Source organism: Pseudonaja textilis, chromosome 2 (assembly GCF_049901715.1).
Source record: "Pseudonaja textilis isolate UNSWEBS1 chromosome 2, rPseTex1.2, whole genome shotgun sequence".
NCBI lineage: Eukaryota > Metazoa > Chordata > Lepidosauria > Squamata > Elapidae > Pseudonaja > Pseudonaja textilis.
In genome coordinates, this window is record NC_141991.1 from 4,619,487 (window position 1) to 4,634,398 (window position 14,912).

A 14,912-nucleotide genomic window follows, 5' to 3' on the forward strand; every position below is an offset into this window, starting at 1 on the left:
GAGGTCATAGGCTTTCTGAGGTATCGCCATGTCTGCAGAGGTTTGGACGTCTAAAACTAGTTTTTGGGAACTGGGCTCCATGTTTACATCTAGGGTGGGTGGAGGGTTCGAATCTTCTGGTACTTCAGGGACATCTGTCATGGCTGAAGAAGTTGCCATGGTTCAGAAAGTTGAAGTTTCTGCTAAATTTAGTACTTGAGCACGTAGGTGGCGCTGCACAATATGGCTGCTTTTAGGGTGCGTTGCGTGCTTGCTACACAAGTAGGCGTATAGTAGGCGTTGTTGAGTCTGAAGACGTGAGAGCAAAACACAGGGTTGCCTTTTAGTGTTGCTTGCTACACAAATTGGCACAATAGGAGGCATTGTTGCTGAGTCTGAAGACGTGAGAACAAAACGCAGGTTTGCCTGTTAGTGTTGCTTGCTAGGTCTGGAAGACACTGTTGCTAAGCACAGGTTAGGCTGCAGGTAGTACTGGAACCTTGCAGTAAGTTGTTTAATGTTGCCACAATAATTTTAAAAAGGTATTTTCATTGGTTAAGCACTGGTTAAATTTGGGAAACTTCTTATAGTTTTAATAAAAATTTGTAAACAAGTTCTTATAAAAATTTGCAGACAAGTCTTTGAATTCTCTGGGAAATTTCTCCTAGACCACCAGATGGTGCTGTGGGCTGCTTTGCTTAAGTCTGTAGGGGTCGCTGGAAGAGAAATTCATCAAAAGAATACAGCACTCCAAAGGTTGTATGCAGAGTTATACTTTTAATTTTTTTAGTCAAGATGGATAAACTCTAGGCCTTTAATCAAAAAATAAATTGCTCTTTTGTTCATATTGCTGCTTGAATTAGCTTTGCATCTTGAGAAGGGGTGGTGGTGGAATGGGCTCCTTTGCTTTGAAGACAGTAATGAATTAAGACCCCCAATAAAACGGCCAGAGAAAAACAGGGCCCCTCTTAATTGCCTTTTCAAAGCAGGCCAGAGCTTAAAAAACTGCTGAGCTTTTCAGTTTGAATGAGCAGAGCAGATTTAGCTTTTCTTTTAAAACACAAGAAGAGATTACTTTTGACTCTTCATCTGCATTTGAAAGGAGTTTGTAGGTAGTAACTGAGGGAAGACATGGGTACATGGGTCATACCTGGCTACTCCCATTGTTTGCCCAATTAGTTCCTTTTAAGTTAGCAGAGATGTAACCTGAGACAGAGAAGCTTCTCTTGATGAACAGAGGGGAGGGGGGATTTGCCCCTTCCTGCATCCACGATGAGGTTTGAGGCAGAGGTACAACGGAATAGCATGCACATTTACTTTTGGCTTCAAAAAATCTTTGTCTCTATCACAAAATTCAAATTACTTTTGCTTCACTCTACTTCTTCCAGGAATCAAGATTTATTACCGTGTTTCTCATAAAATAAGGCCGGGCCTTATTTTTTTTTTGAGCCCCCAAAAAACAGCTAGGCCGTCTTTTCGGAGATGACTTAATTCCCCTCCCCTTTCATCCTCACCTAGAGCGCCCCACGGGCAGCCTCACCACGAGCTGCTCCTAACGGGTGATCATGGTGAAGCACAGAGAGCTCCCTACTCCCACCAAACACCTTTGCCACTGTTGCTTTCCCTTCTGCCCATTCCACCACCACTTGGAGCTGCCGCTTCCGTGTTTGGAGTGCCGCTGTCATTTGAAGCGCCGCCACCATGTGGAGCACCACCATGTTTGGAGCTGCTGCTTCTGTGTTTGGAGTTGCCACCGTGTTTGGAGCGCCGCTGCCATTTGGAGCACCGCCCCCATGTTTGGAGCTGCCACTTCCATGTTTGGAGCTGCCGCCGTGTTTGGAGTGTCGCCGCCATTTGGAGCACCGCCCCCATGTTTGGAGCTGCCACTTCCGTGTTTGGAGCTGCCACTGTGTTTGGAGCGCCGCTGCCATTTGGAGCACCGCCCCCATGTTTGGAGCTGCCACTTCCATGTTTGGAGCTGCCGCCGTGTTTGGAGTGTCGCCGCCATTTGGAGCACCGCCCCCACGTTTGGAGCTGCTGCCGTGTTTGGAGCTGCCGCCGTGTTTGGAGTGGCAGTGGGACTCCAAATGGTGGTGGTGCTCCAAACAGTGGCAGTGCTCCAAACGTGGAAGCGTTGTGATGAATTGCTGCATGCAGGGTGCTCCTAACGGCAAGTCCGCCCACCCTTCCCCCCATTTTGCATGTTTTAAACTAGGCCTAAATTTGGGGGGAAGGGCTTAATTTGATTTTATGCCTAGAAAACATGCTGGGTCTTCCTATTGGTGGAAGTCGTATTGTTGGAGAAACACGGTATCTTTCTGCTGTTCTGCTTATTACTGTCTGGATGGCATAAAGGAGACGGAGTAACTCCAAAAGCATTCACACAAAGTCTTTTTTTATTGGTTCATCAGGCATCCTTAGCTCTATTTTAAACATGGATCTGTGTCTCAGTTCCATGCTTCTGAACAGCAGGACTGTGGACCATGGAAATCAATGGGGCATGCCTTCCACATTCAACTCTGCCATCCAGTGCATCACAAGAGAGCAGTTGCCTGCATTCTAGTTACACCCATTGTTCTATTTCCTGAAGCATTAAAAAATTAAAAAAATGATTAAACCATTAAATTTTAAACAAATAAATTTATGTGTCTCCGTCCTGGGTTTCTAGCTTGAATCTCCCCCTTTTTCTAATTGTTCCTTTAATATTTGCCTATTGGGGGTGTACAATGGCCTTGGCCAATCAAAAAAATTTAGCTTCCTCAGAAGGAGCTGAAAGTCCAATCAGAGAAGATTTTGGAGTGACAATTTTTACTTAATCATAATCAGGAGAGGGTCTTATAGTCAATTATTATTTTGCTGAGACATCAGAGCCAGATGTCTCCACTGCATGACAGCATTGATACCATCGATGTAATATTTGAACTGGAGCCTTGGGTATCCTTAACCTTCTATTCTATTCTATTCTATTCTATTCTATTCTATTCTATTCTATTCTATTCTATTCTATTCTATTCTATTCTATTCTATTCTATTCCGCTCAGGATACCATTTCCCTACCTCCCACCAGCTTTTTTTCTACAGCCTCAGTGTACTTTTGCACCTGGTTTATGTAGCAGGAATCTAATTTCTGGAACATGTTTCTGCTGATGCTGAGATAGATTACAACCCATACTTACCATTGATGGGTCCCGTAGGACAAGGGTCCCCAACCACCGGGCCCTAGACCGGTACCGGTCCGTGGATCATTTTCTACCGGGCCGCCGGTTTGCTGGGCGCCACCATCTTGTTTCAACAGACATGATATTCTTCAGAATTCTGATTTTTGGGGGGAATCAGCCCCTCCCCCCATTCCCGCCCCTTTCTTCTCCTCCTTCCCCTCCCCTCGGAGGCCCCCTCAGTCAGGAGTTGCTACTGCCTGGTGTGGCTCCACACGGCTCCAGTCCCGTGTTGCCTCGGGAAGGAAGAGCCACAGCGGCGCTTTGCAAAGAGGACTGGCGAAGGCAAAGCGGTTTTGCAAATGATTTCTGGCCGCCCAGATGTAAATAAACGGTTTTTGCCCGGGAAGCCCATTTTCACGAGTTTAAAAGGCTCATGTAATAATACGCCTTTCTCTCTCCCCCCCACCAACCCAACGGGGCGCGCTTCAATGACTCCTCAGGCCGCTCTCGCTCTTTCAAAAGTGTGAAGCGGGAGTCAGTTGCAGGAAAAACCGAGCCAAGGAGCGGGGACACAAGTCGCAACCGCAAGGCTAGTGGCTGGCAGAGGGTGGGGGAAAGAAGACTATTATTCCTGTTATTCTCGCGCTGTGGGGATAGTGAGTGGGTGTTTGAGTGGGTGTTCTGTGTGTGGGTGTGGGCACGTGCTGATGCCAGGCGAGAGCTGCCTTTGGGGTTATAGAGCCACCGCCTCTCGCCGAACTATCCGCGCCGGACACAAAAAAGTTCTCCGTGGGGAGGAAAGTGGACCCACGTCACGCCCCGGGTCTCTTCTCCCCCCCCCAGCTGTCAGGTGCCTGCACGATCAGCCCGAAGAAGCCCTGCCACCTTTAGCCCACAGCTCGGAGGATCTCATGCAGCGGGGGTGAGGAACAGCCCGAAAGCACCAGCTGAGGCTTCCGTGCAGGGAGGGGTCGCTGGGGAAGACCTGGAGGGGAGGTGGGGGGGGAAGAGGAAATGCCTTATCATGCGTGCTGATGCCGGTACCGGGCCGCGGATCATTTTGTGATGCCGGTACTGGGCCGTGGCACAAAAAAGTTTGGGGGCCACTGTTCTTCAGTATTATAGGAATAAGTGCTATTAAAAACAATCCCTGAACAGAGAGAAACATTGTTACCAAAGTACTCTCAGCCGGGGCGGATCTTTTAAGGACCCTCTTTGGGGGGATCACCCAGACACCCCCCAATTAATCTATCCAGCCTTTGGTGAAGATCTTCCCCCAGGAGCACTGATGACTTCTCCCATCCCTTTTCCTGCCCCCCCCGCCCAGCCCCCTCCTTACCAGGGTCTCCTTCCCCCTTTCACTTCTGGGGATCCGAGCCAGTGCCCCCACCAGCATCAGGGGGAGCTCAGTAAACCCATGGGTGCTGCCCCACAAGCACCCCCAAAGAGAGGGAAGATGCAGAGACTCCCACTCCCAGAGGAGGAATGGGGGGTCCACAGACTTTTCCTCAGACTTCAGAATTGGGAGCGCCCAGAAAAGCAGAAGGCCAATGAGAATCCTGTTAGGAATCTAACAGCTATTTGGGTTGGACAATATATAAACCAGGATATACATTTTAATACTGTCTCTTTAAGAGAATCCTAAAAGTGTAATTGGGTGTGGTTTCTCAAACGACCATAAGATGGAGCCAGAAACCTGGGTTGTTTAGTCTTAGTCTCAGAAGAAAGTGTGAGTGAGTCTCTTTTCCCTTCTGTTGGAGAGTTTTGCTGTTCTTTCTACTTGACTGATATTCTTGGATTTGATGTAAGTTTGATACTGAACTGTTTTTGACACTGGACTTTGTTATTGGATTATCCCTGGACTGAAAAATGACTGATTTAACTTGTGAATGACTTTGGACTGCTTGTTTTGAAATTTGCTTAAAACCTGTATTGGAAGTAAAAACCAACATTTACTGTACAGTGTATCTGTGTGCTGTGTGTTATTATTCAAACACTACTCTCAAATACGTCTCCCTATATGCGCTCATTCTTCTAACGGGGAATTACCTCAACATCCTACCTTCTTTAGCATCATCAATCTCTGGGCAGATTCTCCCTTCACTTCACTCAATGGAGTAGATAGGTGTGACTATCAAGTGTGGCTCCAGAGGTTTTGGAGGAGGCTGGGGTAGGCCAAATGCTGGCTGGGCAGTTAACAGGATGACCCAGGCCCATCCCCTCTCCATCCTAGGGCACACAGGGAGGAGAGGATAAGGGAGAGATGTGAATGCCATGGTCTACTGTGGAGGAAAGGGCCTTGATCCTCTTCATGGGCTGCAGCTGTGAGAACTGGTTAAAAGGATGGACATGTGTATGGGCCAGTGCTGGAAACAAAGCGTGGAAATGTCTCTAGTCTGTCGTTCCTCTCTTGAGTTTGGCATCCTTCCCAGTGTATGTTCCAATATCTGTGGATGCCTTCAAGCCCTTATCTTGCCTGGTTCCCTTAATTGCTCCAGTGGAGGTTTCTGTTGTTTTTACTCTTTATAATTTATAGATATTTTTAGTTTAAACGGCATTTCCTCCTTTTCATAATTGCTTGTGGGGGAGGTTTTTTTTTTAATCTCCAGTCAAGGATATTTGGAGCTTTAAAGCAAAGTGAAGGAATAAAAGGGGCTTCACCTGTTTTTGTGACTTTTATTTTGTATCCCACCCTGGGTCATCACAGACACAATATGCATACACATACAAATCTATAGATGTGGGTCATTGGTTAGAATGTAGTACTACAGGCTAATTGTCCACAGTCAGGAGTTTGATCTTGACTGGCTCATGGTTGATTAAGTCTTTTATCCTTCTGAGGTTGTTAAAATGAGGAGCCAGATTACTGGAGACCATAGGCTGACTTTGTAAACTGCTCAGAGAGTGTGGTAAAGCATTGTGGACCGGTATATAACTCAAGTGGAATTGCTATTGCTATATAGTTCCTCCCGAGCATGGATCTTTTTGAGAAGACCATTCTGAGGAAAACTCTTTCCACATTCCATGCATTTATATGGCTTCTCCCCTGTGTGGCTTCTTTTATGGGAAATAAGATTACATCTATGAACAAAAGTCTTTCCACATTCCATGCATTTAAATGGCTTCTCTCCCGAGTGGATATTTTTGCGGTTTCTAAGACCTGCCCTGAGTAAATGTCTTTATACACTCCATGCATTTATACAGCTTCTCACCTTTGTGTTATCACCTTACGTGAAGTAAGATTATAGTGGAACCTCAGGTCACGACTGTAATCCGTTCTGGGACGTCAGTCACAACCCGATTTCATTGTGAACAGAAGCAAGATTGACTGTGCATGCCCCTACAATTCTGGGCATGTGCGGCAGGGCAAATCGCCATGGCAGGAAAAATCGCTGCAGCTGTACAGATCGGCATTTAAGGATCTGTTCGCTTCCAGAAGCAACTATTTTCCCAAATTTTTGGTTGTCATCTGATTTGGTCGGTAACAGAAGTGTTCCTGACTTGAGGTTCCACTGTAACTCTTTGATCAAAGGTGTTTCCACACTCCATACATTTAAATGGCTTTCCCCCTGTGTGGATCTTTTTGTGGACAGTAAGTCTACTGCTCAGAGCAAAGTTATTTCCTTACTCTTTAAATGGTTTCTCTCCTGTGTGGAGCTTTTTGTGTCTTCCAAGTCCACTGCTCTGAGTAAATGTCTTTCCACACACCATGCATTTATACGGCTTCTCCCCTGTGTGAATGATCTTATGGGTAATAAGATGACCTCTTTGAGCAAAGGTCTTTCCACACTCTATGCATTTAAATGGTTTCTGCCCTGTGTGGATCATCTTATGAGAAATAAGATTACTTCTTTGAGCAAAGGTCTTTTCACACTCCATGCATTTAAATGGTCTCTCTCCTGTATGGAGCTTTTTGTGGCTTTTAAGGCTACTGCTCTGAGCAAAGGTCTTTCCACACTCCATGCATTTATATGGTTTCTCTCCTGAGTGGATCTTTTTGTGGCTTCTAAGTCCACTGCCATCAGTAAACGTCTTTCCACACTCTATGCATTTATATGGTTTCTCACCTGTGTGGATCATCTTATGGGAAGTAAGATTACGTTTTTCAGGAAAGGTCTTTCCACACTCCATGCATTTATATGGCTTCTCCCCCGTGTGGCTTCTTTTATGGGAAATAAGATGACCTCTTTGAGCAAATGCCTTTCCACATTCCATGCATTTAAACGATTTCTCTCCTGTGTGGAGCTTTTTGTGGCTTCTAAGCCCACTGCCATCAGTAAACATCTTTCCACACTCCATGCATTTATACGGCTTCTCCCCTGTGTGGATCATCATATGGGAAATAAGATTACCTCTTTGAGCAAATGTCTTTCCACATTCCATACATTTATATGGTTTCTCCCCTGTGTGGATCCTTTTATGGATAGTAAGTGTACTGCTATGAGCAAAAGTCTTTCCACACTCTGTGCATTCATATGGTTTCTCCCCTGTGTGGATCCTTTTATGGATAGTAAGTTCCCTGCTTGTTCTAAAACATTTTCCACATTCCAAACATTTATAAGGCTTCTCTTTTGTGTCAATCACTTTTTGAGATGTAAGGAAGTTTTTTCCAAAAGAAAGAATTAATGTCCCATCACTGGAAGTTGAGTTTTCCTCATTCCAATTCTTTGAATGGTTTCTCTTGTGGCTTTTGAATTGCATTCGAATTCCAAACTTCTCCATTCCGTTTTTAGCATTGATCACTTGGAACAGTTTACAGGAATCTTCTTTCTCCTGCCCATTATTACCTTCAAAGCAAAAGCGAAATGAAAATGATAAGAAGGTTAGAGAAAAAGATCAAAATATAGAAAGTCAAGTGAAATTTCTTCTGAAGTTCTCTGAAATCTCACTAGGTTGTATCTTTGAATGCCTACAGTGGTGTGATACAGACATGATGATTCCTGTATTCATGATAGCTTTGAAAATATCTAGAACAGGGGTGTCCAACCTTTCACCTTCCCTGGGCCACGTTAGAAGATGAAAATTTGGTTTGGGCCGCACATAAAATAAAATAACAGTAACGATACCCGATCATCCCAAAAAACCATAGAAAACATAGTTAACATATTAAATTTATTTGAAAATAAAGTTAGTGAGATGTATTTATTATTAATTATTTATTAAAAATTATTTAATTTTTATCACAGTTTTTTTATCACAGTTTTTTTTATTACAGTTTATTTTCCGGCCACATTTTGTGGGGGGGAGGGGAAGGGGGGGAGAAAGCTCGCCTGCCTCACGCCTACCTCTCCTGCAAATAGCCTGGCTGGATGAGGCAGGACTGGAAGGCAGAAGCAGCAGCAGCAGCGGCGGGGGCAGAAGCCTTCCCCCGCCGCTGCTTCTGCCCCCGCTGCCGCCACCAATGCTTCTGCCCCGCAGCCGCTGCTGCTTCTGCCCCCGCCGCTTCTTCCACCGCCACCGCTGCTGCTTCTGCCCCGCCCGCTGCCCCCACCGCTCTGCCCAACACCGCTGCCGCTTCTGCCCCAACACCGCTGCTGCTTCTGCCCCGCCGCCGCTGCCCCGCCACCATTTCTGCCCCTGCCACCGCTGCTGCTTCTGCCACCGCCGCTTCTGCCCCGCGCTGCCACGTCTGCTGCCGCCGTGCCACTTCTTCCCCGCCACCGCCGCCGCTTCTGCCGCCGCTTCTTCCCCGCCACCGCTGCTGCTCCTGCCGCCGCCGCTTCTGCCCCCGCCACCACCGCCGCTTCTGCCCCCACCGCGGGGGCTGCGGCAGCGGGGGCAGAAGCAGCAGCGATGGCGGGGGCAGAAGCGGCGGCGGTGGTGGGGGAAGAAGCGGTGGGGGTGGCGGCGGGAGAAGAAGCGGCGGCGGGGGCAGCAGCAGCGGTGGGGGCAGAAGCAGCAACAGTGGCAGGGCAGAAGCGGCGGCGGTGCCCGCGGTGGCAACAGCAGGTGGCGCTCTGACGGCGCCCGCCTTTTCTCTTGCTGCTTGGCCTGGCGCTCGCCTCACCCCGCCTCGCGCCTGCCTCTCCTCCTCCTTCTCGCTGGCTGTGGCACGATGGTTGGGGTGGGCACATTACGAGGCGACCTGGGCCGCATGCGGCCCGTGGGTTGGACAAGCCTGATCTAGAACAACATCTCTTACTTTACAATCATCTATATATATGCAAATCTCACTCAGTCAGTTTTGAGTTAAGGAATAATCAGCGGAAACATCCCAGGAGGAATTAGGAGAAAACTTAAGATTTATTGGGGTGGCTTAATTTCAGCAGAGACCTGTGAGAAATGAAACAATTTTGAAACAATCTCCTTCTTCCCTGGTGTACCTTGGAGCAGCTGCTCCATGGTGTCCATCTGGCAGGATCCCCGCTGGGCCTCTTCCTTAATCCCAGCAATGAGACTTTGGAGATAAACCCCTTGCTGAAGCCTCCCATTGCCTTGTAAACGCTCTTTGCGCTGAGACTGGAAAAGTTGGGAGGCTTCAAGAATGGCTATTTCGCTGCCCCAAAGTCTCATCGGCTTGCAAGGGCTCTTTGGCCAGATCTGGTATTCGCAGAGAATGGAGGCCTAAAGTACTTTAGTAAGAGATCACGAGATCAGTAGTGCAAGATCTCAGGCTACTAATCTCACACCACAGTACTTCACGCCTGTGTTATTTTAAGAATAAAGGACTGCATGAGATCCAGGGCAAAAGTCTTTGAAAATGAAGAGACCTTCCCTCTCTTTGAAAAGCATTTTCCCCTGGATCTCGTGCAGGCCTTGGTTAGAGAGAACAGAGGCCTAAAGCACTGTAGTGCAAGATCATGTGAGATCAATAGAGTTAGATTTCCCACTGCTGATCTTACGTATCTCTCACCACTTCAGGACTCTTTTCTGCAAATGCACTGAAGTAGGCAAAGGAACCGACGGCTCGGCACATAATTGCAAGATAAATCTCAGCAGGGGATGGGGTGGGGGCATAGGTAGGGTGAATTTTGTTGCAGCGCCTCTGCTGTCATTTGTAAGTGTGAATGCAACACTCATTTCGGAACTGGGGCTCAAGTACTTGGGGGAGGGCTGGTCGTAACTTGGAACTGTTGCTAAGTGAACTGTTGTAGCTCGGGGATTACCTGTACCCTAGGATACTCTGAGTCACACTGCATGAGGTCTTTGTTCTTGAATTGGATTGGGAAAGTGCTCTTCCACGGCCTAGGGGTGAAAGTTCTATTCTCACACAATTTTGGAGGTTTCAGAGGACAAATGACAAATGTCCTCCAGAAGACACATAAAAGCACTTCATTCTTTTCAGCCTCCACAGAGAATTTCAAATTGAAATGGAAAAATACAGAGAAGAAATGGCACAGAAAGCATCTAAGCAAAAAGACACTGACTCTTTCCTTCCTTAGAGCATGTCAAGGCCAGATCCTTTCCTTCCTCCTCCCAGGAGACGATATTTGATTAGTGTTTTTTAAATAAAAAACTAATTATAATCTCTCTTCTTGATTGGGGACTAGAAAACTCTTACCCAGAGAGACCACGTTCCTATGGTTTTCAAGCATGACTTCCGAATGCAGCGCTTTCTGGTCAGCATCCAGCTGAGACCATTCCTCCTCAGAGAAATACACAGCCACCTCCTCGAAGGACACAAGACCATCCTGGACATGGAAAAAAGAACACAACACATCATTAATTTAGACAAGAGGATAGAAGGGGAACTCATCAAATTTGCAAACAAGACCAAATTGAAAGGAATACCAACAATCCAAAAGATAAGCTCAGGATATAGAAGGATTGACAGATTGGGCCTCATCTAACAAAAGGAAATAAACAGTGAGAAATGTAAGGTTCTACATCTAGGAAAGAAAAACAAAATGCACTGGCAAAGAATAGGTGATACCTGGCTCAACAATAGTAAATGCAAAAGGGATCTTGGAATCCTAGTAGACAACCACTTAAACATGAGTCAGCACTATGCTACAGTTGCCCCCAAAACTCAAACAGAATCATAGGCTGCATTAAGAGAGAGAGAATCAAGATGATATGAAGTGTTAGTATCACTTTAAAATCCCTTGGTAAGACCACACTTGGAATATTGCATCCAATTTTGGTTGCCAAAAAGATCTTGAGACTCTAGAAAGAGTGCAGAGAACAGGAAAAAAAGATGATTAGGGGACTGGAGGCTAAAACATAAAGAACGGTTGCTGTAATTAGGAATGTCTAGTTTCATGAAAAGGAGGACCAGGGGGGTGATATGATAGCAGTGTTCCAAGTAGCAATGGATGGAAACTATTCAAGGAGAGAACCAACCTACAAGTAAAGAGAAATTTCCTGACAGTGGGAGCAATTAATCAGTGGAATGATTTGTCTCCAGAAATTGTGGTTGCTCCAACACTGGGTGTTTATGAAGAAATTGGACAGTCACTTATCTGAAATGTTATAGGGCTTCCTGTCTGAGCAGGGGGTTGGACTAGAAGGCCTCCAAGATCCCTACCAACTCTGTTATTCCATTCTGTTGTTCCCAAATTCCCAAAGCAGAGATATGCACTAAGTTAAGTGGCTGTGTGTCATACAAGTCCCAATTTTAGGTGAGAAAATGGCCAAATCTGAAAATTGCTTTCACTGAAGAAATATTTCAGGAAGTTTTATCAAATTGATTGATTCTGTAAAACCTTCAACACTTTTTAATAAGGTAATTTCGATACCAGCTACCATGGGATTCCCCTGGGGCAGCTTCGGGGGATGGGAATGGGAGGCTTTTGCTATCCTGTTTCACTTCCTCTGAGGCCACTCTCAGTCAGTGTTGATAGGAGGACAGGGATCCAACCCTCGCCCACTGCTTTACAGGGTTCCGCAGGGCTCAGTACTCTCTCCGCTCCTGTTCAACATTTATATGAAACCGCTGGGTGAGATCATCACTCAACATGGACTGAGGTATCACCAATATGCTGATGATACTCAGCTGTATCTCTCGGCCCCTGATGAGTTAAGTGTTGCTGTGTCCTTCCTCTCGCAGTGCCTGGAGGCTATTAGGGGCTGGATGGGGTGCAACGGGTTGAAACTAAACCCTTGCAAGACTGAGTGGCTCTAGGCTTGGGGTTTGTTGGCTCAGGTAGAATTGCCACCTTTAGTCTTGGATGGGGTGGCACTACCCCAAACAGGCCCTGTGTGTAATCTAGCAGTTTTCCGGGACTCACGACTCCTACTTGAAGAGCAGTGGCAGTCGTAGTCAGGAGGGCCTTTGTGCATCTGCGGGTTGTGCGCCAGTTACACGTTTTCCTGGACCAACAGTCCTTACTCACAGTCACTCATGCTCTAGTCACTTCCTCTCTTGACTATTGCAATGCGCTCTACATAGGGCATCTAGAGGCCACAGTTGGTGCAAAATACAGTGGCCCGAATGGTTTTGTGCGAACCTGGTTTTTAAGGGTTTTTAAAAATGGTCATGTGGCAATGTATTTATTTATTTTTCATTAGCCTTGCACAATTGCGAGTCAAAGAATTACCAAAAATTTGGGTCTCTAGAAGTTCCTGCCACCGTTATACTTTTATTCGTATTTCTTGAAGGACTTTTAAAAAATTGCTTCTTGTAAACTCCAAGATGGAGAAGAACCTAGCAGAACAAGATAACCAGAGGAAGCTATGCTGGCCGACAGCAACTTGAACCTGCTATTCCGGTGTCCATGTTGTGGAAGAACACAAAAATAATCCAGGACAAACAAGGGGGTTGTTAATAGAAGGAGAAAGCCCTCTGCACACCGGCACCACTTCCTGAAGGGAGAATAAAAATCTAATATCTTTTCCCTTCCTTACTTGTTTTGGAGGTTCAATCGCTGTTTCATTTCCATCATAAAAACCAGAAAGCTCCATTCTTTGCTCCTCTGTAAAGAAGAAATAATTTCAAAATGCATAATTAACAAAATAGGAAGAGGTATTCTAGAGAAGAGAGAGAGAAGGTAAAACAGATGGGGAATTGAAGGATCTTCCATTACCTCCTGAGGTGTCCTGACTTTGATCTTCCCAAGGGATCCTCCTGAAAAATAGCTCCTGAAGGGGATTTGATGGGTTCTTCTTTCCCTCAGGATCTCTGATCTCCACAGTGCAGTACTTCAAATAAGAGGAAGAAAGAAAGAAGCAGAATTAATGAACATCACATGACACAAAGCTGATTCTTGTATTTGGAACACAACTTCAAAGCCCCCAATATCCATCTGTGTGGCTGAGTGAAAAATCAATGGAACAATGTCCTACAAGAACAGGAGAACTGCCTCATATTATCAACGTGGGAGAAGTTTGGGAAAGAGGGGTGAAGCATTCAAGCACTCTCTCTTTATTCCCTTCTGAGCTCCCTAAAGTCTCCCACCTGCCACTGGAGCTGCTCTTTCTGCTCCTCCGCCTGGCTCAGGAGGAAGCCTTCCGCCAGGGCCACCGCCTGGGAGCTGGTCTCTGCTCCACACTCCCGCACCCAGTCCTCCATCTCTGGGGGCAGAAGAGCCAGAAGCTGCTCCAGAACCACCAGGTCCAGCATCTGGGCTTTGCTGTACTTTCCTGGCCTCAGCCATCGCCTGCACAAGTCATGGAGTCGGCTGCAAAGTCCTCGGGGTCCCTCAGCTTCCTGGCATCGGATGGAGGACCAAGGTGGAATTTCTGAAGGGAGGATGGTACCATCCTGCAGGATCTTCTGCTCACTCCTGGTCCAGCTCTCCCCACAGTTCTCAGGCTGAAGAGCCACAGGGCCTTTTCTGCTCCCCTCTTTGGCCAAAGGGAGTCTCTCCATCCTTCCTCTCTCCCAGGCAGAGCAACTCCAAAGGCTCCAGGGACTCTGGGGGGGTCTCCAGGGGCCTCTTCCTTCATGGAACCATTTCTGAGGCCACAGGACAGATCCCTGCCGGTCCTTCTGCTGTTTTTTTTTGCTTTCCTTCCTTCCTTCCCCCACAGAGGAAATCCTGGCTTGCAAAGGCTGCCGAGGGCTCCGAGGTTCCGGATCTGGGAGGGAAAGAAAAACCAACGCCCAGGATCAGAAAGGGGGATTCAGCCCCTGGACCCCCTTCTTCCAACCTGCCCGCAGCCCCAAGCGGCTCCTCCCAGCGCAGGGCCCAGGGCCCCTGAACAGGGCCGGGAAGGAGGCAGCTGGAGAGCCCCCCTTTCTTCCCCCCTCCGGAGACAGGATCGGGCTCTCGAGGAACCTGGTGCAAATTCTGCCTCCTCCTCCTCCTCCCACGGCTTCTCTCCTCTCCTGCTGGGTCTCCGCTAGGCCCACCCTCCCTTCCCCATCGCATGGAGAGGGCGGCTGGAGAGCATAGGCCCCGGGAAGAGCCCCCTCCTCACATGGAGCACTTCTAGATAATCACCCCTCAAAACTCTCCCGCAGCCGCTCCGCCTCCTGCGGCGCCCCTGGAGTTGAGAAGAGCGAGTGCGACGTCCTAGAGAAGCAAGGCTCAAAATGTCACTTCCTTTGCCTCGGCCCCTTTAGGAAGGGAGCCGTGGCGTTCGCCCTCCAGTGGGCCAATGGGGAAGCGCCTGCAGTTCCCCTCACTTGGCGGAGGCCGCCCCCTGGTGGATTGGGGGCCAAAGGCCAGGATGGCAGAAAGGGCGGGAAAGAGGAACGCATGGGAGGGGGAAGGGCGGGGATGACGGGCCTGGGAGTAGAGCGAAAGGCCCTTCTCCGTGGCTCCCTATCAAGGACTTCGGAGGCGGCTCTTTCTCCGCCTTCCTCTCCTCCTTCCTGCCCAGGAACCGTCGGTGGAGACGGAGGGAAAAAGCCTCTTGAGGGGATCCGAACTCGCCTCCCTCAGGAACCGC

General features: G+C 47.7%; 1 protein-coding gene across 1 annotated transcript in view; it reads right to left on the bottom strand.

Annotated features, from left to right (window-relative positions):
• Window positions 1-5,799: 5,799 nt before the first annotated feature.
• The window catches only part of LOC113450368 (uncharacterized), a 51,407-nt gene continuing 42,294 nt past the window's right edge, over window positions 5,800-14,912 (bottom strand). Inside the window, exons 7-8 of the mRNA XM_087928470.1 lie at window positions 6,902-7,644; window positions 5,800-6,297 (exon numbers count right to left, since the gene is read on the bottom strand). Coding sequence (XP_087784596.1) covers window positions 6,074-6,297; window positions 6,902-7,644 — 967 coding nt within the window. The 3' untranslated portion in view covers window positions 5,800-6,073. The remainder of the gene's footprint in view (window positions 6,298-6,901; window positions 7,645-14,912) is intronic.